We start from the raw sequence: 24,067 nt of genomic DNA, 5'->3' as shown, positions 1-24,067 counted from the left end.
TGAAACATGTGTACATAATTAAATTGTTAATAAATATTTGTATTTGATAAACGTGTTTTTTTGTTATGTTTATGTTCCTACGAGGTGAGAATGGTATTAAGAAAGAGCAGTCAGCTGTTATTTTCTCAAGGTCAAATGAACACGTAATAGTTACCACTCATCTGCAGACAAGTTATTAGGGAGCTGGTCAATTTCCAAGTTTGAATCCTCTGAATCACAAATGGAAATAAGAAAGTGGATGTAAACTTGCAGAAACACTGTCTTTGTTAGGTGGTACGGAGTCCCTACTAAATATTTTAAGAAAGTAAAAATGGATTACAAAATTAGATAACAATATAGGAAATTCAAATAATCTCTCATAGTCCGAGACCCTGAGAAACATTTTGACTATAAGCTGAGTTTCTAAGATGGGAAAAAGACTGACCCGCGCTCAAACAAGAGCTATGGTACCACCCCTTGTCGAAGGTTAAGTATTCGCGAGATACCCTCCTTATCTAGAGGCCTTCTCCTCCGTCCGCAACCTGAGGACATGCAATCCCGCAGTGCTGCTACTATGATGATATAATAAAAGCAACAAGAATAATATTAATGATGATGACAGTAATTATGATTCAATTAAGTTCTTTATCATTGGTGTGCTGTATCAACAGCTGGAAGGCCAATTACAGATGCAGCACACGAGAAGAACACAATAAAATGTATAGAATGGTAACAACAAAGATTTTATCTAAAATTACATAATTGTGGAGAATTTTTATGCATGATAGTTCAAATAAATGAAGTCTTTTAGATTAAAATTAGAAGAATTTAAATCATACAACGTACTAGATCAGAGAATTTAAATAATTAAAATGATAATATACTGTTGATCAGTGCGAGTAGTGGAGGTGAGGATAATGATGATGCTGATGATAATAGATGTCAGCACAGGACATGCATTCCTGTAAACAAATGAGACTCGGACAAATGGTACAAACCTTAAAACGCCAAGTTCATGCAAGTCAGGGTTGCCAAGTGCACCGAAAGACAGAACAGCAATAAACAAAGCAGGCAAAGTATTAAATAATAATAGAACTGTAAGCTTTTCTCAGGTAAGTATTCAGATGACATCCCTGGCAAGAACTCCATCTTGGAAACACTAAAAGCGGCCACTGTGGGAAGATCACTCGTCTAGAGCAGAGATGCGCAACCTGTGTGCCGCGAAATTTTCACCTCATTTTATAATTAAAACCATAATGAGGCACATAATTGTTAATCTTGTTTCCCGCCCTTTCTCAGTTTTATTTTACTTTATTATGATCGGGCACTCAAGGGACAGACAAGATTTACAAAATGGAATTGGAAAACAACAAAAACACTTTGCAGCAAAACACGTGCACCTCCCATTTACTTTCATTGTCACTGTGTATTTTTCTGCGATCTATATGTGCAAACACAAATAAGTATCTGTAAGTTAAAATGTTTACACGTGGTTAATACATTTTGGATCAAACGATAGGAAATATATATTTTAATCTATTTGAAACTAATGGCGTAATAATGAAGATGGGTAATTATAAACATCAAATAGAACATTTTTCGGTTGGGACCGATTTATAAGAAGTTGTCGCGGCCAATCAATGCCATAAACCATCTACCTCCCCCACGATTTGCAAAATGGGGTTGATGTGCCGCCATGACACTTCGACAATATTTAGGGAGCCGCGAGTGAAGAAAGGTTGCCCAACACTGGTCTAGAGCAAGACATTTCTTAAATTCAAAATTTATTTTTCGAAGCGAATATGTAATTATTGTCCGGGAATGCACAAACCAAAATTAACAATTACCGGGCTATGCAATACTAACTGTATCTAGATCGACATGTTTCGACTCTCCAAAAAAGGTCATATTTAAAATCTTTATCATACTCATATTACAAACGAAAATGTTGTTAAATTACAGTGCTTTATACTACAGAATATTTAGTGGTTGCAACTTTCAATTTATTTCACGTTGTAAGGACATGTCTTATAATTCTAACAATTTAATAGCAATAACAATAATACGAAGTTCCAAATATAATTGCACTGGTGACGAAATCTGTTTGCCCTGATGTAAGATTTAGGGGTGTACGGAATTTGTGTTTTGCTCTGCGCGCTACAAAGGTCTCAGTTAAAAATTCTTCTGCCTCTAGTTAACGCCCACTCATAAACGACGTGTGTGAATTGTTTAAGCAAAGTAAACTTCTAGGTCAGCAAAAATTAATTTTGTATTTTATATCTCATTTCGTCCTCGGATTACTTGTAAATTAACTTTTTCAAACGTAAGAATACAGGACTAATAAAAATTAGACCGATACTGTTTCATGTCACGTATAAGGACTACGGTAAAAATATTTACTTCCTACAGACAGGTCAATTATTTACTCACTTTACGATTCTCTGTTGTTTGCTGACGTTCTACAGCATCGTCAGAGAAATTGCAGAAGGCGAATTATTAAATTACGGGAACGACATCACTACTTGTCTGATCTAAATTTGAATTCATATTGAGCCAGACGCCATTAGTTTGGTGCGTTATCAGATCCTGATGGATTAGACCAAATTAATTCATTGGCATGCTGTATAAAGTATATACGTGGCTGCAACACCGGATTGCATACATCTCGCACGACCAGGAGCACTTTCTCCACTCAGCAGCGTCAGACTGACTTACTAATTCCAATGGAACAAATCCCTTTGTCGATCAGCTGACACAAGACATTTCCAGCATTTCTGCAGAAACAAAATATTTATGATCCTGAACTTTTCACTTGTCACACAGTCTACAACCACACATTCTGTTCCATTGACTTCCATTTTTTAAATTATTATTATTAATATTATTATTATTAATATTATTATTATCCTCTGATAATTTTTTATCTTGCGTGTGGTCCCCAATCCTTCCCGATTTCTGCCTAAGATGTTTCCCGCGCCTTCTGCATTCGCTTCCAATCTCGTCGTCTCATCACTCCGTCAACAAGGGGCGAGGAGTTCAAATGATGGAACTTTTGTTGCAACTTCGCCAGTCTATCAACACTTCTCGTCAGTGCCCGGTACAAGCAAAAGTTTGCGGTTTCTGAATATTTTCAACTCCCACGATCGCTTTAACTTTTCGTATGAAAACATTATAATAATCTCGTAAACACATAAATAGAGTTTGTGCAGAAATTATCTCCTTTGCTGCAGGGTTTATTTGGAATCAAAATCTTACGTTCAAAGACTAACTAGCCTGTTTGCAGTTTCTCTCACGGGCTTTTAACGGGAGAGCGGAAACAAGGCTTGAGGGACACAGACCGACAGATCGGATTCTTTCGTGGTTACTGTAGGCTACACGGAATGACGACTGGTCCCTGCACACGGTCAATTGAACCCAAGCCATACTATCACATCACACTTCCTTATTCATATACTAACATCTGCCCTTGGGCCACTCAGGCGTTGAGACTAAAACTCTGCGTGCATTTCATTTGTCTCATGCGTGCTACATGCCCAGCCCTTCAACATATCGCATTAATAATATCAGGCGAAAAGATCAAATTAGTCATTGGTTACCTCAACAGTAAATACGAGGTCTGTTCAAAATGTATCGGGCCTTTGGCCGGGAAAAATACAATTACTCACCTGGAGGTCTGAAACCCTAATCCCCTTCAAAGTACTCTCCTTGGGACTGCACACACTTCTCCCAGCGGTCCCGCCATTGATGGAAAAATTTCTGGAAGGCCTCTTTGGGAATAGAGTACAGCTGGGCCGTCGCGTTCTGCAAAATGTCTTCTCGTGACTCAAATCGGGTCCCTTTCAGCGGCATTTTTACAAGGAGCCATGTCGGGAGCCTGACGAACCAGAGGAATGTTGTGTTTGGCCTAGAAAGCCTGAACAGATGCGAAGAATGGGCGGGTGCTTTGATGGAGCTGCCAAGTTCCCGCCGCCCACAGGTCCGGTCGTTTGCGCCGCACAGCATCACGAAGGCGACGGATGACCTCGTCCGCAAGTTCTCGGACGGTGACACGACGGTCCAGCATGACCAAAGTCCACACTTGGTCAATGACCTCGTCATTTCGGCTTATTGAACGTGGTTCGCTCTCCACCGACGTGCGGCCATCTTGGAAGCGGCTGTACCACTCCTTAATTCGTGCGATGCTCATGGCATCGTCGCCGAAAGCCTGCTGAATCTTCCGAAAGGTTTCCACTTGGGTAACGCCAAGCTTTTGGCAAAATTTGATGCAACACCTCTGCTCAAGTCGTTCCGTCATTTCGCGGTAAATGAAAATCCGACGGGCGTTCACTACACTCACTCACTCACTCACTCACAGGCTGACTGACGCAAATTTGTTTTTTTGGGTAAACAAATTACGGAAAATAAGGTCACAGACCACCAATTCTGTCCTGGTTTAGAGTCTTTGAGATGTTTTGGTTCTAGGAATAATTTTTACTATCGTATTTAACTACACACGTTCAATGATTAGGCCTGTAAGCCTTGGGGGAATTGAACATTGATAACAAATGCAAGCATTTGTCTAATGCTCCTGCACTAACGCTGTAGGCATTCTGCTAGTAACAAATCGCCTAAGCTTTTCTAACATTTCATTACGCGAATTATCGGCATGTTACTATCATCTTCATTACAACACAAGGACAACAACAGAAGATCAAAACATAGAAGAATTTAAGATTCTGGCTTCTGACGCTCTGAAAACGCGAAAAATTAGTTTTGACTTTGTGTCCGGAGATATTTCATAAACCTTGCAAGACCGGTGTGCTAATTCAAACCATTCAAAATCTGATCCTAAACAGCATTTATGTGACATTGAGGGGCGTGTGAGTTCTGTTGTGCCGGCACTCCTTCCCGCCCTTATTTGAAGCCCATATTATTAAGATTGTTAATACTAATTATAGTAATCCCATATCTAGTATGGAGTGCGGAATGGGAACCGGAATTCTGCTGACGGTGCAGTAGCGAGGATCTCACTTCCTACTGCATGCATCAGCGTTCAAAGTTCTTAGTTCCCGGTTGAACAAAGATACATGTGCCTTCCATGATGGTTGAAGAATGCCGAACAAACAACGTGGACCAATAAGAAGCGCCAATTTCAGGGCGGTTGCCGGGACACACGTCAAATGCGCGTCCTTAGAAACTAAAAGGTGCGAGGTCATTGCCTTGCGGCGATTTTTAGGGCAGAATCTGCGTCACTCGCGGCCATAATTTGGTCACTGTTCGTCATAATCTGCGGCTGGGGTGAATAAAACATGTTGTTTGTTATATGGTGACGTGTGAGAAGGAGCTGGTTCTGGTTCGGAGAAGGGCATAGGAAAGTGTACGAGGTGCGATCGAAAGGTTTCAAGACTGCGCGTATAAAAACCCGTACACTTATCTCAGATGATAAATTCATCCATCACCCTCGAATTAGCTCCCCTGGGAGTGAGCACAACGATCCCAGCGCCGCTGCCAAACCTGGAAGCATCCCTGGAAATCTTTCTTTGTCAGCCTGTCAAGCAACGTCTGTGATTCTGCCTGAATCTCTTCTATCGTCTCAAATCTCCTTCCCTTTAGCTGAATTTTCATCTTTGGGAAGAGGAAGAAGTCACACGGAGCTAAATCCGGCGAAAAAGGATGGTGCGGGATGACGGCCATGGTGTTTGAGGTCAAAAACTGCCGAACTTTGAGGGCGGTGTGCGCTGGCGCGTTGTCATGATGCAGCAGCCAGTTGTGGTTGCGCCACTTTGACGGCCGCTTCCGTCCTTTAGAATCAGCTGACAGGTCCCATAGCCTATCCCAACAATGTCGCACAAGTCGTTGATGGTACGACGTCGATCTTCGTGAATGGCCTGCCGAATCTTCGTAACATTTTTGGGCGTTGTGCTCGAAGATGGTCGTCCAGAACGCTCGTCATCATCGACAGAGGTTCGGCCATTTTTAAAACGTGAATGCCACACAAAAGTTTGTGCACGACCCATTGCGACTCCCCAAATGCTTGCTTTAGCATTTCATAGGTTTCCGTAGCCGTTTTGGCGAGTCTTTGGCAAAATTTGATGCACACGCCATTCCGAAATCGCAGGAGGGTCGGTGTAATGCACTACCAAAACGCCCGTAACTAAGAAACAAATGCTAATTCGATGATGCCGGCTGGCACACTGATTCACTATGAATGTAGGCCGCACCCCCTAGCGGCAGAAGCTCGTACTACATCCGGTTCGCCCTCTATTGACAGTCTTGAAATTTTCCGATCGCACCTCGTATATTATGGAGCCTCTTATAATGTAATATTCTCAATTATCCTGTTACTTTTTCTGTTTGAGATCAACACAATCTCCTCAGCTTTATTCTGAAAAAAAAATTCCTCAACCCACGTTCGCCCTGATTTACAACAACGGAATATTTAACTCTGTAATCCGATGGATAATTTGCTCTGTTCATTTCATTTATAAGTATCGAGATCAGTGCTTGACAAGAAGAGTGCTTGGTATCATGTAGCGAGTTGTCAGGAACACGTCTGTGCACTTTGAAAAAACAGATTAACACGAAAAGTTGAAGTCTACGTCGAGTGTATCTGCTCTTTTAATTTCCGGCACGTCAGAAGTTGCCATTCTAGATATTACATTTATGAATATATCATTAATAGCAGCTAATTTTGCCACACGAATTTCTTCACGTTTTCTTATCGGGTTGAATTTTCAACAATTTTTTCAGAATTGCGAAATAGAAATTAGATAACATTGGAGTCTTCTAGGCCTAACCTATTGCAGTTTAGACTGCTAACATATTTCGAATACATTATTCACGACTTTGTATACATTGTTGGTTCTAACAGTTTTTATATTAGTAAAATTTACAAGTACAAAGCGAATACACGGTTTAAAATACAAGGCGTACACAACTTGAATGTTTAAGGCGAATGGGTTCTGCACAGTAAGGTAATAAAAAAATGCAAATGGATGTTTGTCAGGAAAAGCTTCCTAACCGAGTTACAGCCGTCTTCATCTCCTGAAATTTCAAATTCGGCGCCAAACTTTCGTTATTGTCCGTCTTCGGTCGGAGCGACGCCGACCAGAAAAGGCCATAGACAAAGAATATGGCGTTACCAAATGACACACACGGCAAAGTGAGCTAAACTTTTGACGATACATTTCACTCTTAACAGTGGCAAAGATTCGAGTGCCGACCCTATTTTAATTTACAACACCCATACTCCGCATCTCTGTCTTTTATGTTTGTTTTACTCATGGTGATCGTTGGTAAAACTACACTGGATAGATTTTTGTATGTAGAAACATTAAAACTTTCGCTCATTCTACTCCACTCAAGGACGTAGCAGTTCTGATGGCACCGTGTTGAAGAAGGCCGTCTGAGTACGTGCTCGGTGCTGCGTTGTAGCTCGAGGATGGCATTTTAAGTGCTTGGTGCGAAATTTCAGAAGCTTTGTTATTTAATGCCAAACTCCGAGCGTTAACGAGGAGAAGTAGCAGACATATGACGCCACGTCACTAAGTCAGGAAAATAAAAGATGTCTAATTCGGAAATGGGACTTTTCAATAAATATTATATCGGAGTGTAGAACGCACCATTGTACCAGAATATTAAGTTACATTCAGTCTATACGAAAATGACCCCTTTTAGTATAATATTTTAAAATATTTACAGTAAAACTTATAGATAGAAGATAGCCATTTTAAAATTCACATCCATGAAAACATTAACTCCTACAAAATTATATATATTGTTAGTTTTAATTATATTTATGGCTTATTATATTTACGTGCCATTTTTACATTGAGTCGTTTGTTGAACATTAAGAAGTTCGATTAGAGTTTCGTGTAAACTTCATTCATATCAGACAGATGAGCAAAACGTAATTAATGAAATCGTTTGATAATGTTCTGTGCAAGACTTGCAATACGAAATCCTATCGAAAGCCATTAAACTGTTTTGGGTGATAAACAGCCTTACAAGCATGACTTCTGCTTTACGCAACTTATGTTAATAATGCATAAACTGTGGGAATCTGATTTTGTGTTCCTTCACAACGTGATCGTAGATGCCTGTTGGTAACGAGACTATATCAAGATCGTTAACCCTGGAGTGTAATGTTGAGGTCAATAGATGCTCCTCAATGTATTAAGTTTCTCGCGGTGAAGGCAAACTACAGCAACGGATAGGAATATTATGATAGTCAATTGTTTATTATGTACGGTGGCTGTACCTGTGAACTCTTGAACTGGAGTTCACAGGTACAGCCACCGAACAACGGGCTCAACAGCTAAGTGCGAGTTTTACTCCTGTGAATAACAGCATCTAGTGCAGTCATCTTGTCAATTACCTTCTATTTTAATTATGAAAGTTGCTCGAACCATTTGACTATATGTATTAATTTCCCTGATACCACTGATGATGACCTCTTGAGGTCGAAACGCGTATGGCAATAGCGTCCATTATAGTGTTAATAGTTGTTGGTTTGTTCACTCTATATTATTTTAAATATATTATGTATAGGGCACTGCTACAGGCTATAAAGACATATATAGCATTTATGGTCATATGAACCCTTTTTCGGTGTGTTCCCATCCTTAAGAAGTGTCTGCTAAAATCAATTTACCCCCGTTTGTCTGTCTGTCAGATGGCTCTGAGTAAGTAAATGTATATTCCGACCAGATCGACGTTTGTTTTAGCGTATTAATTCCGCACAAGTATAGTGAAGTCAAGCCCTGTATCACAGTTTCCATGGTAACTCTCGCAAGCAAGAAAAGCACGATGGTGCAACATACTATGATTGTCTTTGTTTCTGTTCAGGACCCAGTGTCGGGCATGCCATAACCTGCAATTTCCTCTCGTCGTTCTTCTATCTCGGTTGCGTTCCCGTCAACAGAAACCATCCTTGTCGGGAATCGAACCCAGTGTCGAGGCCTTCGTTTCCGTAATCTCCTCTTCGGGAGAGAGAGAGAAAGAGGGGGGGGGGAACCCTCTGATCCTGGCTCCGTTGTCCTGTCTCACTTAGTTTCGGAACTAAAGGAACCGCCCTTGAAGGAAATCGAACTCAGGACAATTTTCCCAGAGTTCCGACCTTCCTGTGTTCGCTCATTGGTCAAAATGAACAATCCCGCCACGTTATTCCTTCACGTGCCGTAAGCGAACGAGTGAAGAAACACGTCAACCCCCAATCTCGAGTTTACACGTGACCAGCAGACTCTGCGGTATTTACTAAGGGCAAATACGACAGTTTCTTACAAATTCATCTTCTCGATCTCAGGACAGTTTTCGGGTTTGTGATCTTAGCCAATGAGATCCCTTCCCAGGAACAAACAAAATTTGCCTTAGCGCCATTCGTCTCTGTCCGAAGAACAGAAAACATCTCAGCCGGGATTCGAAGGAAGGAAACATTTTTCTCTCGCCCAGGGCAATGGGCTCAACAGCGCCCAAGGTCCTAAAAATCGTCTTTAAAACACGACGTTGTTTTTAAAATAGGGCAAATGAAATTTAAAAATATACCTCAAGCCTCTTTTCAATAGTTTTAAATCGATTTCCTTCTTACAGAGAAAACATTTAATATTTATTATTGACTTCTTACTTTTATGATGGAATGTAACGAAATTATAACTTGGAGTAATTCTCTTAGTATTCCTGTAACTAAAAAAATGTGTAAATATGGAATGCAGGTGTTCTTATAAAATACGAACACCTGCGCGAAAGATTGGAACTTGTAAAGCATATCTGCGACGGTCACGTGCAACAGTCACGGCCGGCATGCCATAAGGTTCATTTTCTATTTATTACGCACGCAGTGTAATAGCCTGAATGAACCTTATTGCACTCCTTTACTGACTGTTGCGTCATAGATTACGTCGGCTTCCTTGTACTGGTATATATTGTAGTCACCAATCGGAATTCGTTACTTTGGAAAGGATTGCCTTGTGAATCGGTTGTTGATGAAGTGCGTTGTGGTCTAGATAATTTTGTGCTTACATTGTTTATGAAAACCTTTGAAAATAACTCGTGTATTTATCTTCTGTGAATTATCAACAATTTCGTGACAGTGTCCTGCACTCTTTATATTTATTTTCTGATTAAAATTTTGCTCCTGTGGACATCGAGTTCTGTTCCTATTCACAAAGGGTGAGACAAGGGTTTCCTATTTATTATTAATATTATTATTTGATTTTGCATTTGTAATTGTCTGTGGTATTTTGAGAGTTTGTGTGTAATTTTTAAGCATCCAAATGATAGCAACCACACACGTCGGCCATCACCAACAAAGTTATTTGAGTTCCGGCTAAGCTAAAAGGCTGATAGAGACTTAAGTCAGAGTCACTTGGGAATAAAGAAGTGGCTTAAGTCTCTTTCGTAGTTTGCCAGGAAACGTGTGGAATTGCTTAGGCGTTGCCCGCGAGCTACAGGTAGGGGAAATATTACCTACGCAAACCAAATCGATCGGTGGAACAGAGTACTGCAATACAACGCTTCTCAAAATGTTTCTTGTCCCCTGGTTCCCGAAATGTCACTGAAAAGTTTCGAGGATTCTTAACCGCGGTTACCATAAGATTAGATAGTAGTCTTTAACACTAAATATGTAATCATTACACATTTGTCATTGAACACTAATGTTTTCAATTTGTTTTTCATTCAATATTAATAATCGTTTAGTCAATCTACGTAGGGAACAGAGCGTCGATTAATAACCCAAATAAAGAGTATCATACGACCTTACGAAAGGTTCAAAGTAAAGGCTCACAAGTCGGACTGTGCAGTTTAAAAATGTTGAGGCGTCTGAATACACCATCCAGTTAAACAGCAGTGAACTGAACGATTGGTCTGTGGTCTGTGGTCTGAAAGAGGGTTTGTTGTCAAAATTACTTATCTTAATCAAGTAATTTATTACACTCTTACTCGCACTGACGAGGGAATGGTTCGGTTGGTCGCGTCGAAACCTCACCTGAAACTTTGCTCATCTACAGAGCCCATCTAGTAATGATTGTACACAAAATTTCAGCCGCTGATTCGCTGTGCAAGGGTGCGAAAAAAATTTCTAAAAATTCGAATGTACATTCAAAATTCGCGCCTGGCAGTGGCGCGGTATTCACCGGTGCATTGCAACGGAGAGCGTCGGCCACGCGTCTCTCACAAATAGCGAGCCGTGAAAAACGCGAAACAAATTACTAACTGGAGAGGAACAATGGGGGGAGAATTGCCGGTTCATCGAATTATTTCCAAAATTGGGCTAAGGGATGTACAAGGCAACGCTCGTCGCTGAAAAAAATCTGTAAACGCACAAGCGTTCCTCTTGGAGACAAAACCACGGGAAATTGCCTAGATTTTAATAGCGCTCAGGATTGTCCAAAATTCATATACTCTACTGCGTCCAAGGATGAATAATACATAAAAATATCTTATTCCTGGAGAGACAACCCAGGGGAAATCAGTACCTTCTATATGCTACAAAAAAGGGGCACAGGGTTGGCCATAAAGCTTCCTTCGCCAAAAATGACGCATCTAAAGAATGCTTCAGTGCTGTTATTTCCAACAATGTAAAGTACGTAGTATAAATTTGTATTTCGTGTGTTCCGAATTTCGTGTTGGATTTAAAAGAGCGCTGATGGAAGGTAACAGGATATACCTTTTTTGACTACAGGTGCCTGATGAGAATCCCGATTTTTTTGTCAACAGACGAAGAAATTACATCAAGGACATTGTGACAACCTGTTCTGAGTTCGATGACGAACAAGCAATCAGAGATGGACAGGAACTTGACTTCCGGCCGTCAATCCGGTTAGTATGCAAAGAAAGGTGCTTAAGTTAGGTTTTGCTCTTGATAGTACCTTTCTAAATCAAAAGTTATAATTATAATATATTGGAAATTTGTTAGATTTATATTTTAGGATTGTAGCTTAACGTAGATGCTATACGGGCTTGTGTCTGGCCAGCGACAGGCTGGAGCCTGGGACGTGCTGTTGACAATGGGACCTCAGCCTGCGGTATGAGTAATCCTTACCCCGTGCCAGAGGTACGTTGGCGCACCTAGGAAGTGACATTATGGTCAGCAAAGGCCAACCAAAAAGCTAACTAAGGGCGGAGTCCTGCGCAAGCGCAACCGTCGTCCCTTCCTAGGTGACACCATTCCTGTGCACAAGGCGCATTGCTGGAAATGGTACACGGTCTTAATTAGAAAAAACGGAAATTTTGCTAACGCTAACGGGGTTTCGTCGTGGCGGGAGCCTCGACCATTCAAACTGGGATCTGTTGCTGCTGATGGGAGGTTATCCCGTCAGGCAAGTTGTCCAAGAGAATTTGGCTGGTTGGATCTCTGGGGTTTGAACCCAGAGAGGGAGGGGCCGTTTCGGCTGAAGGCCTCTGCGGCATGGGGGGAAGATCACTTCAGCCGGGGGGGAGCCGTGCCCCTATTAAATTATACCCTGGCATTCGCCTTACAACTGAGGAAAAGCACGGAAAACCTCAGTCAGGGTAGCCGAGTAGTCTAACCACTCGTTGTGCCGACTTGGCCGTCTTTTGGGGACAGCCTCGGCTGGCCTGCTGAACATCAGTCGCCCTCGGTTGCCCTTGGGTGACCCCTGTCAGCCCTAGTTCGGAACAAGTGCCGCCTGAGTTGCCGGATTAAGGGGTTCCCCACACCAGCTAACTTCAAGTCAAATCTCTCAGTCAGTGCTCTGTTGTGGTCGGCAAAGAGCGGGATCCCCAAATCCTCGTGTATTTGCCTGTTACTAACGTACCAAGGCGCGTTAGTAGCAATGCGAAGGCACTTGGATTGTAACACTTGCAGCTTCCGGACGTGGCTGCGGGCAGCTGACCTCCAGATCGGGCATGCGTAATCCATCATGGGACGGATGAGCTGCTTATAGAGCAGCACACCGTTCCTGATGGACAGGCCACTTCTCCCATTGATGAGCGGGCCTATCACACCTAATCGTTGCGCCGCCTTCTTTCCCAGCAAAGGGGCATAGCTTGTTGAATTTAAAGGGTTTTGGGAGGAACGAGGCACCCTCGTGAGTGCTACGTGTCCAGCCCACAGAAACCTTGTACATTTCAGGATCATGGTTTATTTTACTCGTAAGATTAATATAATGATTAGTGCAAAAAAAGTTGCTTCACGGTTAAACCTGTAATTCTGATGCTCTGTTACAGATAAACAACCACAGACCGACGATGTCACCGTACACGATTTTGAACCCCTGAAGGTGATAGGAGAAGGAGGTAAGTGCAGGTTTCTGTTAATTCTGAGCCTATTTTTCTGCTTATAGAACGGGAACCTAATTACCCGAACTTTCATGGACAGATTGGCAGGAGACTAGCAGTAAAGTTATTATTGTTATTATTAGTAGTAGTATAAGCAGGAGCAAGGAAAGTGGAGCACATCCCCAGTTTTGAATCAGTCACAACTTTTATAGGCACGTGACTACAGAATATTTAAAGATACTGAACATCAGTTACAAATTATTTCCTTGCCCACCCAGCCTCCTCTACAATGGGTACCGGGGTCCTTTCTCGGGGGTAAAGCCGGCCGGGGCGTGATGCTGACCACTCACCCCCATCTAGTGCCGAGGTCAAGGAAGAGAGGAGCTATACCTCCACTCACCCTAAACGCCTACATGGCGTATAGTGGGACAAACTTAGACTTATATAAAAATTGCAATTATTAACAACTGTCTGAGCACAACCTTCTTCCTCCACTCAGATCCCCGTCGCTATCAAAGTTCCGAGGACCATGGAATTAACGCATCGTAATCATCTGCGATATTTCCTTGTTTCTAGAAGTCAGAATAAGTCGTGGGAGATAATTTAAAATAACTCAGGATTTATTTATCCTTTCTGTAAGACAATGGAAATGTATCAGCAACAAAACTGATTTATTTTTACGTTTTTCTCTGATGGCTGACAAGTTAATTAACGCCTTCCTAGCAAAGTACATTGGCTAATCGGAGCTGTTACTAATGCTTCCTCGTTGTCGTCACATCTCCTTACTGATCCTCTATGTGACGCTAGGTCTAGTTCATAACAGGGTAGAAGAATTCTTAACATCGACGGAACCGCACTGAATCTTTTGAAATCTCCGTGGACTTTCACAAACGCAATTCTTAAGCAGCAGACAATGAGGAGACGAGCATCTCACCGCTACCTCTGGGCACTGCAACTCAATCGAGAGTGAAATGTGCGGGTAGATGCTGACAGGACATTTCTGTGGCGCGGTCCTTGTTCCTGACGTCAATGAGATTTTAATTTGTGTCCCGCCACCACCATTTTAACGCAAGAGTGATATATCTAGTTATTTTCAAACTGAGAATTATGTAGAGCCTGTTCTGACGTAGATAATTTTCAACCTATGGCCTGTAAAAGTTTATTTGTGGGTAGATTGAAAACAAGGTGGCAAGTAATGAATTCGGGCATTGAGCTCGTGTGACTTGGTCAATCAGCCCTTCGAAGACATTTAGCACAGAAGTATTATAACAGGAAAAGTTTAATTATAGAATACCTGTAATAAGATTAAATAAAGTTTTATTATGTTACTCTCAATTAGTAGGGCTATTCATATCCCTTACTTGAAATTATGTGCTCCAATAATTAGAAACTACAAAAACTTTCGCACTTACTGCAAGTGATTTTAGTGTTTTTCTAAACTGACTACAGAATATACTGAAAAATTCTTTTTCACTCAAGAAGTTTAGACGCTGCATAGAAATTGTACTGACTCCTAATCTGTATGAGGAGATTGTTTTCTTACGTGAGAACCGTTCGTTGAAAGGGCATCAATTAGTAACACAGATGAAATTTTACAGGTTTCGGGAAGGTTCACTTGGTTCAGCAGAGTAGAGGATTCAATGAGAGAAAATTATACGCTATGAAGACAATGAAAATTAAGGAATTCACTAAGAACATAAAAACTTACCAGCACACGATGACGGAGTGCAGCGTGTCAGCGGAGGTAGGCGACAGCCCATTCCTGGTTAAGTCGCACTACACCTTCCGGACGAAATCTGAACTGCACCTTGTGATGGGTGAGTACATGAAGAACTGCTCTCATGTTCGGGACAGAACCGCGGCTGGGGGTTTGGGTCCTGAATGGCAACGAACTGAAGTGTGTAACTACGCTTAGTAGAGATTCAGAATTCGCAGCCGAATTAGGGAAGAATTCCTTGCTTCTTGTTAAACTATGTTACCCTTCAACCTTTACACTTACATTTTGTCGAATTTAATATGCAATACACTACTATTCGCTGACATCTAGTAAGAGTAATGGTCGTTAAAATAAGGAGGTCTGGAAATTATTGTTTTCAATGTGTTCACAGACTTTATGGAAGGTGGAGATTTATGTGAGCTTCTGTTCCACAAACGTAAATTTCGAGAGCGCGATGTTAAATTCTATACAGCCGAAATCGTCCTCGGTATCGAACACCTGCACAAGGTAAGCTCACTGCAGACCTCGCCAATGAACTGCCTAACAAATACAGTATTTGTCTGTTTGTTTGTTTGTTTGTTTGCACGTTCAAATAGCCCATTTCTGTGTCTGGTTGAAAATGACAGCCAACAGTTTGGGAAATCACGATTGTGATCATTAAGTAGAAAAATAATTATTTTTATGAGTTGTGTTAGAAAAGGTAATTTGTTAAGATCACAGGGTTCCTGTCCCTAATCCTCCTCCTCCTCCGCTTTCAGACCCAGTGACATGAAACTTCCTGACTCATGAGCATAGTCATAACTTAATAAAATTAGTCAGAGCAGCTACAGCGTAGCAGAAAAGCAAACTGCTGGGTGTGCATCTCACAGCCACAATAAGTACGGAAACACAACAGAACAGAAGCAATTTGTTAATTTTGTTTTGTTTTTTCCAGATGGGCGTCATCTACCGCGATCTAAAACTCGAGAACATCCTCATAGACTCCAGTGGCCACTTGAGGATCACTGATTACGGCCTCTGTAAGAAGTTCCACCCTCGTCAGAAGGTAAATTTAATTTCCACCTGAGGCCCTTTTGTTGCTTAGTCCAGCTACAGGAAAACGTAGGCCGACAATGCAGGAGCTGCGTGGACCACTGTCAGTACGCTTTGTCTGACGGACGTCAGAATACAAGAATCATAAAGGTTGTACGTATTTCAGTTGTTAAATTCGCTTCATCCGTGATCAGATTGTGTGTCTTGTACCAATATTTAACGGAAAGTGCAACTAAGATGCATCGGATGCACTCCGAAATTGAGGAGCTGAACTCAGAAGCACAGAACCATTTTAATTGTAGCAAATCTGTTTGCAATTCCTTCGGGATTTTTTACCATAAAGAAATATAAACACCATAAACAGAAATTACCGGTGTTAGAAGATAGACTCTAATGGAAACAAAACTGTATGAGGTAAAGAGAGGAATAATTTAGATGTTATTTTATGAGAAACTTTGTGGATAAGTCTTGGTGAGACAAACCCCTTACAAAGGGCCAAGGCATAGGACGAGGAAGATCATCGGGAGACAGAGTTAAGAGGAATATAAGAAAAAGAATTGATTTTGAGAGCAGGAGGAATGTGGCACTGGATGAGAACTGCGTCCAGTGGTGGTCTTTGGAATTAGCGATATTAAGAGTTTTTAGCCTTACTACCAGAAAGTTAGTTACTAGTTGCTTTGTGTCTCATATTACTGTCACACTTATGTAAAATGTTGTTTCTATCAACAGAATAAACGTGCATATACCTTCTGTGGCACTCCCCATTACATGGCTCCTGAGATGATCACAGGCGAAGGACATACCAAGGTAATTTCTTACGCAATGGCAATCTGACAATGAGGAGCTGTCGCAGTGTAGCAGTGTGAGCGTACGGATGCATAAGTACAAATTTCATGCGGGATGAGATGTTCTTCAACCAATTCCCTCCCCCTACCTCCAGGAAGGGCCAACAACGAAAAAATATTTCAAAATCTGTGTGTGTTTACCAACTGCTCATAACATCATTTAAAGATAAATAGTCAGTGCACGTTACAGGTGTCAGAAGCTTTCGTCTGTCTTTGGTGCAGTTAACTTTGTGCCGACGGACACTCATTTGCCAGAAGAATGGAGAATTAATATATATATAACCTTAACGCAATAAATTAACAACACCTTATAGATCCCGCAAATTTTGTTGCCCTTAAATTCTTGTGGACATGTAGAAGTCTTTAGAAATGAAAAGTGGCTGATTTCACCTGTTTCTGTTGCAGGCGGTTGACTGGTGGAGTTTAGGTATCATGGTGTATCAGATGCGAAAAGGAGCCACGCCATTTGAACAAGAGGATGATGAGAGTGACAACTTCATGAAGCTTTACGAGTGAGTTCAGTGTGTGACGTCCAAGCTCCTTTAAACACGTGCTAAATAAACCTTAGGACAGGGAATGAATTGCAGTCAGAAAAAACGCCTGGTGACCAAAACCATGTAAAATCTGACGATTGTCCAGGGCCCTAATTGACTGTGAGGGACAGGGCAGTAAAGGGTTCGAAATGTTGAGAAGCTGAGTGCGTCCTTATAGATGATCCATCTTAAACGTCTGTTGAGTTACCCGCTTCAGAGATCTCCGTGTAAAAGAGCCACTGATGAGGCTTCTTATGATAGAAGTGAGGGGAATTAGGCACACTAATTATGGATGCATATTTAATATGTAGTTTTTTGTATACAAATACAAGAATGGCGTTCTTTTCTCCCATTACAGCCGAATTCTGACGCAAGATCCGGTAATCCCTACGAAGTTTTCCGCTAAGGCGAAAGATTTCGTCTTAGGATTGCTAACCAAAGATCAAACGAAGCGTCTTGGTGCAGGCGACAACGGAGTGGATGACATAAAGAGGCACCCGTTCTTCAACGTGAGTTCTGTCTCCGTGTCTGTTCTAAATGTTTCAGTTCCAAACTGTGTCTTGGCCACGTTAACTTGTATTAAGAAAATCAAGGTTTCCCGTATCATCCAAACAGTTTGAGACTCTTGACTTATCTTAAGACTTAAGTGAGCAAAATTCATCTTCTGCAACAAATATCATAACACTGACAGAAGTTGCTTTATGAGTTCACAGTAACAAGTTAGGAAGCGAATGCATAAATCATTGACAGATGACGTTTTTAAAAAAAACCTTTCGCCACACGCCTTAGATTTCCAAATAACTTGCTTAGAACCTTGGGTGCATCCTCAAACACCCCTCCCTGCAATCTGTACTATTGCTAAATAACTTACAGCAGAGACCAAAATTTGTAGCCACGCTGAAGACTGTTTTCAGAATCCTCCTTCTGTCTGCACAACTGAAGCATCTATTCAAATGAGATGCTCCCAGTTGAGCCTTGCCAGCCAGACATTCACTCTGCAATCACCGTTAATGCTCGTGTTCATCCCACAGAAAATCAACTGGGCTGATATGGCTCGAAAAGCCAAGAAAGCTCCGTTTGAGCCGGTTTTTGATGACGAAATGATCCTCGGCGCCAAGGAAGATCACCTCCCGCCATCCCCTGCTCGATCCCAGGATCGTGTCACTTCATGCTCAGGTGAGATACGTGACTTAGTTTCAGAAGAAATCTACTTTTTGCGACTCGTGTTTCTTCAGACGAGTTTGGTTTCAAATGTGCCCAGAAAAGGACACTCCATGTTGACGTTGGTCCTCTGCGTTGTAATGCCATGTGCACACGTAAATACATTTCTGCGTTCCGGAGGAACATACTGCCTCCATCGCCATCGCTGAAGATGGTATCAGTACATTCTTCCGAAACTTTGGTACAGAGGCAAGTCTGATGATGTGAGTTTCCCTTTCCACCCAATTGCTTCATCTCCTTCCAGGTCGCATAATTAGGATCACGTTTTGTTGAATTTGAATACGATAAACAAAATTCAGGGGCACACGGGTAATGAAGAAAGTGATAGCATTTGCTAGAATAAAGGTTTGTACCACGCTGAATTCTGTCAACGCAAGTTAAAATGTGGGCCAGCAACTGCCTTCTGCCCTACATTCACTTGACTCAGTTTATAAAACTGCTCAGAATTAACAAGAAAGGCGACTTCATGGGGAGAATTATGCACAGCTTTAATTTTTAAAACATGGAATAGTAGTTGCAGTCTTCAGCGAATGTTAGAGTATTTATCAGCAGAAAATATACTGGAGCAGACGTGTTCAAGTGTTGAGAATCGCTGTGTCCCTTACACGAACACAGACTGAATATTTCGTGTATTTCTCTTCAGATACACAAACGACGGAGATTCCTGCAGCGCAAACAACACCTGCGGCTGTCGGGAAGACTCCGTCACAGAAGAGGAAACTGAGCAGGTCAGAAGATGGCGGGAGGCCAAGTAAGAGACCACGACCACCAACGCCGGTGGTCGACCTGACAAATGACAGCGCGACCAGGCGCGACCAGGCCACGGAATAACGATGCAGGTACGTGTAAGTCGACTACTGGTTTCATTGCTTAATTTTTGTTTACGGAAACAAGCAGCGTAGACTGTTGAATATTTCCCAACGTTTCGACAAACAGTGTTGTTGCCATCTTCATTGAGGGCGATTATATTTTGGGGAGATTCGGAAGCATCGGAAGGTTAGGTTAAGTTAATGGGAGACGTGATGATTGTAAAATGGGTGAGGGGCTATCCACAAGGGGGGGGGAGTGATGCGGCCTCGTGGTTGAGCATTGTACCTGAAAAAAATAGTCCTTGGTACCGGGTGGTTAGGAAAGTGGATGAATGAATAGGTTTTCGTGACCAGAGAAGCAATAGAGGAGGTTACGAGGAAATGTTTAGCGGCCACGTGGTTCGGACGGGACGGAACAGATCAAGGCGTTGGAAGGAAGGAAAGACGAAATAAGGGAGCAGATGACTTAAGTGAACGGGGTAGCCTGTGAGAAGGATATGTAGCATCGGGTCACAGAATTTTCCATTGGAAATGGGGCAATTTACTTCCTACATTTGACCCTCAACCCCTGGCATTTTGTCGTCGAAGGGCTTTGGAATGTGCGCATTTCATAACAGTTTCTGGCCTCCGTGTGTGGTTACTTATGAAGCTGCAGTCGTGAGTTAGTAACCAAGTGGCTTGGAATGGAGGTCGCGCGAAATAATTTCGCAGGACAAGTGCCCGATAACCGTCAACATTCTACGCGGCTAGTTCTCGAAGGAAGAGGTTGTACGACCTTTGCATTTCTGCTCATTCCCCTAAAGGTATAAAGACTGCGCCACGAAAGAGGACGTTGAGCAGCTCAGGAGACAGCGAAAGGCGAACTAAGAGACCACGACTACCAACGCCGGTGGTCGACCTCCCAAATGACAGCGCGACCAGTCCACGGAAACAACTATGCAGGTACGTGTAAGTCGACTGCTGGTTTCATTGCTTAATTTTTATTTACGGAAGCAAGCAGCGTAGACTGTTGAATATTTCCCAACGTTTCGACAAACAGTGTTGTTGCCATGTTCATTGAGGGCGAATATATTTTGGGGAGATTCGGAAGCATCAGAAGGTTAGGTTAGGTTAGTGGGAGATGTGATGATTGTAAAATGGGCGACGGGGTATCCACGGGGGGAGGGAGTGATGCGGCCTCGTGGTTAAGCATTGTACATGAAAAAAAAATAGTCCTTGGTACCGGATGGTTAGGAAAGTGGATGAACGAATACGTTGTACGCCCTTTGTATTTCTGCTCCTTCCCCTAAGAGTATAACACTTCAGTTTGTACTATTTTTCCCCACTCGAAACAAGAAAGGAATACAAAAACAGACGAGCCCATTGCTGCTGTTTCTTTCGCTAGTCGATTTAAAGTGCAAAGTTGGTAATGGAGTTCTCTGCATTATCTTTTGCATGTGTTTGGGACAGCGAACCGTGACATTCTCTGTGTGTCTTCCTCTTATATTCTTCCTGGGTTTGTCAATTCTTGTAAATCCTGTCAGTGCCCTTCAAATGCCATCTGCGCTGATGTTAGCTTCGGTTATTTCTGCCATTGCTGACTGCAGTGCCATGTTTCTTACGTGTTCTTTCCAGTTCATTCCGTAGTCCTGATGAGTGTAAGGAGTTCATGTTGCCAGTAAATGTGACTTGAATCTTCTTTGCATATGCAGGTTCTGTCTGAGTGGTCCAGAAAGATGAAAGAGCTCTCTCAGAACACGAGAGTCGTCTCGAACAGAACGACATTCACGATTCAAAATGTAACAGACCTCCAGCAAAGATCCAAAAGGGAGATTAGACGAGCAACGGAATAAATACTTCGCCCCAATCACCTCGTCTTTTAGACCATAAGGTTCCAAGAAACAGAAAGAAAGTAAACCAGCCCCATGGTACTGAAACATGTGTACATAATTAAATTGTTAATAAATATTTGTATTTGATAAACGTGTTTTTTTGTTATGTTTATGTTCCTACGAGGTGAGAATGGTATTAAGAAAGAGCAGTCAGCTGTTATTTTCTCAAGGTCAAATGAACACGTAATAGTTACCACTCATCTGCAGACAAGTTATTAGGGAGCTGGTCAATTTCCAAGTTTGAATCCTCTGAATCACAAATGGAAATAAGAAAGTGGATGTAAACTTGCAGAAACACTGTCTTTGTTAGGTGGTACGGAGTCCCTACTAAATATTTTAAGAAAGTAAAAATGGATTACAAAATTAGATAACAATATAGGAAATTCAAATAATCTCTCATAGTCCGAGACCCTGAGAAACATTTTGACTATAAGCTGAGTTTCTAAGATGGGGAAAAGACTGACCCGCGCTCAAACAAGAGCTATGGTACCACCCCTTGTCGAAGGTTAAGTATTCGCGAGATACCCTCCTTATCTAGAGGCCTTCTCCTCCGTCCGCAACCTGAGGACATGCAATCCCGCAGTGCTGCTACTATGATGATATAATAAAAGCAACAAGAATAATATTAATGATGATGACAGTAATTATGATTCAATTAAGTTCTTTATCATTGGTGTGCTGTATCAACAGCTGGAAGGCCAATTACAGATGCAGCACACGAGAAGAACACAATAAAATGTATAGAATGGTAACAACAAAGATTTTATCTAAAATTACATAATTGTGGAGAATTTTTATGCATGATAGTTCAAATAAATGAAGTCTTTTAGATTAAAATTAGAAGAATTTAAATCATACAACGTACTAGATCAGAGAATTTAAATAATTAAAATGATAATATACTGTTGATCAGTGCGAGTAGTGGAGGTGAGGATAATGATGATGCTGATGATAATAGATGTCAGCACAGGACATGCATTCCTGTAAACAAATGAGACTCGGACAAATGGTACAAACCTTAAAACGCCAAGTTCATGCAAGTCAGGGTTGCCAAGTGCACCGAAAGACAGAACAGCAATAAACAAAGCAGGCAAAGTATTAAATAATAATAGAACTGTAAGCTTTTCTCAGGTAAGTATTCAGATGACATCCCTGGCAAGAACTCCATCTTGGAAACACTAAAAGCGGCCACTGTGGGAAGATCACTCGTCTAGAGCAGAGATGCGCAACCTGTGTGCCGCGAAATTTTCACCTCATTTTATAATTAAAACCATAATGAGGCACATAATTGTTAATCTTGTTTCCCGCCCTTTCTCAGTTTTATTTTACTTTATTATGATCGGGCACTCAAGGGACAGACAAGATTTACAAAATGGAATTGGAAAACAACAAAAACACTTTGCAGCAAAACACGTGCACCTCCCATTTACTTTCATTGTCACTGTGTATTTTTCTGCGATCTATATGTGCAAACACAAATAAGTATCTGTAAGTTAAAATGTTTACACGTGGTTAATACATTTTGGATCAAACGATAGGAAATATATATTTTAATCTATTTGAAACTAATGGCGTAATAATGAAGATGGGTAATTATAAACATCAAATAGAACATTTTTCGGTTGGACCCGATTTATAAGAAGTTGTCGCGGCCAATCAATGCCATAAACCATCTACCTCCCCCACGATTTGCAAAATGGGGTTGATGTGCCGCCATGACACTTCGACAATATTTAGGGAGCCGCGAGTGAAGAAAGGTTGCCCAACACTGGTCTAGAGCAAGACATTTCTTAAATTCAAAATTTATTTTTCGAAGCGAATATGTAATTATTGTCCGGGAATGCACAAACCAAAATTAACAATTACCGGGCTATGCAATACTAACTGTATCTAGATCGACATGTTTCGACTCTCCAAAAAAGGTCATATTTAAAATCTTTATCATACTCATATTACAAACGAAAATGTTGTTAAATTACAGTGCTTTATACTACAGAATATTTAGTGGTTGCAACTTTCAATTTATTTCACGTTGTAAGGACATGTCTTATAATTCTAACAATTTAATAGCAATAACAATAATACGAAGTTCCAAATATAATTGCACTGGTGACGAAATCTGTTTGCCCTGATGTAAGATTTAGGGGTGTACGGAATTTGTGTTTTGCTCTGCGCGCAGTAAGTAAACTTCTAGGTCAGCAAAAATTAATTTTGTATTTTATATCTCATTTCGTCCTCGGATTACTTGTAAATTAACTTTTTCAAACGTAAGAATACAGGACTAATAAAAATTAGACCGATACTGTTTTATGTCACGTATAAGGACTACGGTAAAAATATTTACTTCCTACAGACAGGTCAATTATTTACTCACTTTACGATTCTCTGTTGTTTGCTGACGTTCTACAGCATCGTCAGAGAAATTGCAGAAGGCGAATTATTAAATTACGGGAACGACATCACTACTTGTCTGATCTAAATTTGAATTCATATTGAGCCAGACGCCATTAGTTTGGTGCGTTATGAGATCCTGATGGATTAGACCAATTTAATTCATTGGCATGCTGTATAAAGTATATACGTGGCTGCAACACCGGATTGCATACATCTCGCACGACCAGGAGCACTTTCTCCACTCAGCAGCGTCAGACTGACTTACTAATTCCAATGGAACAAATCCCTTTGTCGATCAGCGGACACAAGACATTTCCAGCATTTCTGCAGAAACAAAATATTTATGGTCCTGAGCTTTTCACTGGTCACACAGTCTAAAACCGCACATTCTGTTCCATTGACTTCCATTTTTTAAATTATTATTATTAATATTATTATTATCCTCTGA

The 24,067-nt window shown here is 41.3% G+C and overlaps 1 protein-coding gene across 2 annotated transcripts; it reads left to right on the top strand.

Moving 5' to 3' along the window:
- The first annotated feature begins 9,921 nt into the window (after positions 1–9,921).
- Positions 9,922–21,265, top strand: LOC147872417 (ribosomal protein S6 kinase alpha-5-like). 2 transcript variants are annotated; one of them, XM_087357227.1, is made up of 13 exons: positions 9,922–10,125; positions 11,674–11,775; positions 13,147–13,215; positions 14,796–15,014; positions 15,306–15,421; positions 15,849–15,959; positions 16,676–16,753; positions 17,197–17,303; positions 17,683–17,833; positions 18,356–18,500; positions 19,189–19,384; positions 20,158–20,296; positions 21,046–21,265. In XM_087357227.1, the coding sequence occupies exons 2-11, from the start codon at positions 11,721–11,723 to the stop codon at positions 19,374–19,376; spliced, it is 1,239 nt and encodes a 412-aa protein (XP_087213353.1). In that variant the 5' UTR covers positions 9,922–10,125; positions 11,674–11,720; the 3' UTR covers positions 19,377–19,384; positions 20,158–20,296; positions 21,046–21,265. The 2 variants fall into 2 exon arrangements, with proteins under 2 accessions (XP_087213353.1, XP_087213352.1); XM_087357226.1 differs by having other exon boundaries at positions 11,639–11,775.
- The last annotated feature ends 2,802 nt before the right edge of the window (positions 21,266–24,067 follow it).

Source organism: Zootermopsis nevadensis, unplaced genomic scaffold (assembly GCF_977971745.1).
Source record: "Zootermopsis nevadensis isolate Lab colony 2312 unplaced genomic scaffold, Znev_1.0 Znev_ptg000028l, whole genome shotgun sequence".
NCBI classification, from domain to species: domain Eukaryota; kingdom Metazoa; phylum Arthropoda; class Insecta; order Blattodea; family Termopsidae; genus Zootermopsis; species Zootermopsis nevadensis.
Note: the sequence above shows the minus strand (reverse complement) of the source record. Positions and strands in the feature narration are given on the sequence as shown.